This window comes from Hyperoodon ampullatus, assembly GCF_949752795.1.
Source record: "Hyperoodon ampullatus genome assembly, chromosome: 19".
NCBI lineage: Eukaryota > Metazoa > Chordata > Mammalia > Artiodactyla > Ziphiidae > Hyperoodon > Hyperoodon ampullatus.
Window position 1 is genome coordinate 26,374,142 of NC_136932.1, and position 3,927 is coordinate 26,378,068.

Genomic DNA, 3,927 nt, shown 5'->3' on the forward strand with positions numbered 1-3,927 from the left:
GGGAGGGCTGCAGGCCGTGGGAAGGGAGGGCGTCAGTAGCAGCCCGCTCTCCCATCCGTCCCCGACGGAAGTGGTGGGCCCGGGGACTGACATCAGAGGCGTTTGGGGGACACTCACTTCCCGCCCCCTTATAACTCTCTGTATTGTTTCCTTCCTTCCCCTTGATCCCCATCCTAATATCCCTTTTCAAAGATCAGACGTACTCCCCCGCCCCCCGACCCGTCGTGCTGCCCTCCTGGACTCTCTCGCCCCATTTCCATTGGTTGTGGACGGAGAGAGGGGGGTTAATTCCCCGCTTTGAGGGAGAAAGGGGTGGCCTCGCATGCCCCTACACTATTCCCTCGTTTGGCTAATTAAGTCTCCCCTAAAAGATCAAAGAGGAAAAGAACGAGGCGAACCCCGTGTGGGTCGGACCCCCGGGCACACCTTCTGTTTCCCAGACCTCGGCAGTAAAAGATCCTCCCCAGCTGCAGGAAGGATTTTAGTAAGAGCCTCCCCCCTCGCACACACTCGCCCCTCGTGGGTGGGGAAAGAGGGCTCAGTTCCCGCTCTGGTCCCCGCAGGCACCACATTCAGATTGGAGGAGGCTACCCCCGGATCGCGGGATGGAAGCCCGCTTCCGGGAGGCTGCGTAACTGAAGCCGCGGGAGTCAGCGGGCCGGAGAGCTCGGCGGCCACCCTCGGCTCGGCTCGTGGATGTTGACAGCCCCCTCGGAGAGTCCCCGCAGATATGGCGGAGAGCTGGCTACGCGTCTCGGGAGCAGGGGCAGCGGAGGAGGCCGGACCGGAAGGCGGCCTGGAGGAGTCCAACGCCCTGAATGACAGCCTGACCAGCCTGCAGTGGCTGCAGGAATTCTCCCTTCTCAACGCCAAGGTCCCCGCCCTGCCTTCGGGGGACACCGACCCCCACGGCTACCACGAGCTGTCAGGCTCGGCCGAGCCGGGGTCTCCCCTGGCGGCGGACCCCGCCTGCCTGGGGCAGCCGCACACGCCTGGCAAGCCCACGTACTCCTGCACGCCGCGGAGCGCCCCCTCGGGGCTGCAGGCCTCGCCTTCCGACGACGTGGACCACGCCACCAACCCGCACGTGAAGCCGCCCTACTCGTATGCCACGCTCATCTGCATGGCCATGCAGGCCAGCAAGGCCACCAAGATCACCCTGTCGGCCATCTACAAGTGGATCACGGACAACTTCTGCTACTTCCGTCACGCTGATCCCACCTGGCAGGTAGGGGAGGCACTCCCTCCCTCCCTCCCCATGCCCGCACGGACTGGACTCACATCCCAGATCCGCAGGCCAAGTAGGCGCGGTACGGCCAGGGCCCCGAGAGAGGAAGGCCGTCGAGGAAGGACCTCAAGGGAGCCCAGTGCTTGGACTGCTGCCCCTTTGACTTCAGAGACGGAGGAGGGAGGATGTTCAGAGGGCTGTAGGGGTGCCGACATAGAGGTTCAAGTGGAAAGAACTTGTCACTCATCCGGCAGGCTCAGCCCAAAGACCAGGGCTGAACTATGCGTGGACACAGCTCCCCAGGGTAGGTTGATGGACTGAGGGACACATTTTTGTCCCAAGTCCTGGAATTCCTAGACACTACCCTCCTCGAGGTCAGTTTGTCAGGGCCTGACTGGAGGCAGAGCGTCGTTCCTGCCAGGCTCTGCATCCTGCCTGCTTTCAGTTGGCTGGAGGGGGTCTGGGAGGGGAGAGGGGCGTGCTGCGGGGTGTGAAGGCCATCTGTGTCCCAGTGGAAGGGCTACGGGGCCTTCTGAAAGCTGCTGTGCCAGCCCCCACCCCAAGCCCTCCCTAGTTTCCTGCCTTCACTCCTCCCCCTCTTCTCATCAACCTCCCTGGGGGGACAATTACCTCAGCCACGTGCTTTCCACAGGGGCTCTTTCCTCCCACACTGGCTTCATGTTCCAAGTCTCCGGAACCTGGCACAGAGCAGCCAAGGGGCCCAGGCCACCATGTAAACATCCCAGTCTTGCCAGGGGGTACTACTCACCTGCCGGCCCCACGCACCAGGCCCCAGAACCCTGTGCCCCAGCGTGGTTTGGACTGTGCACCCAGGCGTGAACAAGGCAGGATGGTGATTCAGGCTGGGCACACACTGCCCTGAGCATCTTCGACCATCAGGATCAGGGGCTACTTGGGGACAGAGACCCTGAGGATGCACAGATCCTTTCCCTGTGGCACAGGTCACAGGATCACAGTTCCTGTGATCCCAGCTATTCCACGTTTGCTTGGGCCCTGACCCTGGGGCAGGTACCATTTGTAACCTTGGTGAGAAAGCAGAGACCCTCCACCACCCCCCACCCTACTCCAAGCCTGAGAGGCCCCAGGAATGAGCGCTATGCTCTTGGCTGGGTAATAATCAACTGAGGCCTCAGAGCCTGGGGTGGGAGGAGGGGTACATGGTGGGTGAGGGTCCAGGCCAGCAGCCGGCTCTAGAAACAAGGAAAGTCATCAGATCCTCCCACACTTCATCCCCCCACCCCCCCACACACACCCTCACACCCACTCACTCATTTCACAAACAGAGAAGGCCAGCCAGGCCCAGGCAGAGGGAGATGGCCGTCCAGGCCCTGGGGGAGCCAAGGCCTTTGACCAGAGGCCGCAAGCGGCGGGGTAAGGGAGGGAGGGCAGGACAGGGTGGCACTGAGAGCCACCCTGCGGCTCAGGGCTCGGATGACTGAGCAGGCAGATATCCTGGCAAAAGGGAACAAAAACCCCCGACAGCACTCCCAGCGCCTGGTGCCCCGTGGCTGGTGTCCCAGAGCCTCCTGGTCGGAGCAGCGCCTCTGTCTCCCCTGCCCCCATCAGAGAGAAGGTGGTGGTGGGACTGGCAGTGGCGCTAGGAGCCCCCCATCACTGAGCCCACCCACTCACCCAGCTGTCTTCCTTCTCTCCTATCTCCCTGTGTCCAGAACTCCATCCGCCACAACCTGTCCCTGAACAAGGGCTTCATCAAGGTGCCTCGGGAGAAGGACGAGCCAGGCAAGGGGGGCTTCTGGCGCATCGACCCCCAGTACGCCGAGCGGCTGCTGAGTGGGGCCTTGAAGAAGCGGCGGCTGCCCCCAGTCCACATCCACCCGGCCTTTGCCCGCCAGGCCGCGCCGGAGCCCAGCGCCGCCCCATGGGCTGGGCCACTGACCGTGAGCACCGAGGCCCAGCAGCTGCTGCGGGAGTTCGAGGAGGCCACTGGGGAGGCGGGCTGGGGTGCAGGCGAGGGCAGGCTGGGGCGTAAGCGTCAACAGCCGCTGCCCAAGCAGGAGGCCAAGGTCCCGCGGCCCTCCAGCCCCCTGCTGCTGACCCAGGAGGAGCAGGGTGAGCTGGAACCCCTCAAGGGCAACTTTGACTGGGAGGCCATCTTGGACGCTGGCACGCTGGACGGGGAGCTGGGCACGCTGGAGACCTCGGAGCTGATCCCGCCGCTGAGCCCCGCCTCACACGGGGACGTGGACCTCACCATCCACGGCCACCAGATTGAGTGCCCTGTTACCTGGGGGCCTCCAGTGGAGCAGGCTACCGACAGCCTGGACTTTGATGAGACCTTCCTGGCCACATCCTTCCTGCAGCACCCCTGGGACGAGAGCACCCGTAGCTCCCTGCCCCCCGAGCCCCTCTTTGAGGCCGGGGATGCCACACTGGCCTCTGACCTGCATGACTGGGCCAGCCTGGGCGCCTTCTTGTAAGAAGCCAGGCCCTGCCCCACCTCCAGACAGCACCGAAGTCTGGACCCAGACTGCCCCCCTCCCCGCCAGTGCAGGCCCATGGACACCCTACCGCCCAGGCAGGGGCTGGGCCAGGTCACCCCGCCAGGCCACACGGCCCCCAGCCCAGGCCATCCTCAGATCCTAGTCCAGCAGGCTGAGAATTGGGGCCCAGGACCAAAACTGCTGCCTCCGCTCCCCAGCCCCCCATACACACAGTGT

General features: G+C 64.2%; 1 protein-coding gene across 1 annotated transcript; it reads left to right on the forward strand.

The window, feature by feature from the left end:
* Positions 1–730: 730 nt before the first annotated feature.
* Positions 731–3,687, forward strand: LOC307067256 (forkhead box protein J1-like; the record flags this gene model as incomplete). Its single annotated transcript, XM_079724659.1, has 2 exons — positions 731–1,228; positions 2,920–3,687. 2 exons carry the CDS (start codon positions 731–733, stop codon positions 3,685–3,687), a joined length of 1,266 nt encoding a protein of 421 aa, XP_079580785.1.
* Positions 3,688–3,927: the final 240 nt, after the last annotated feature.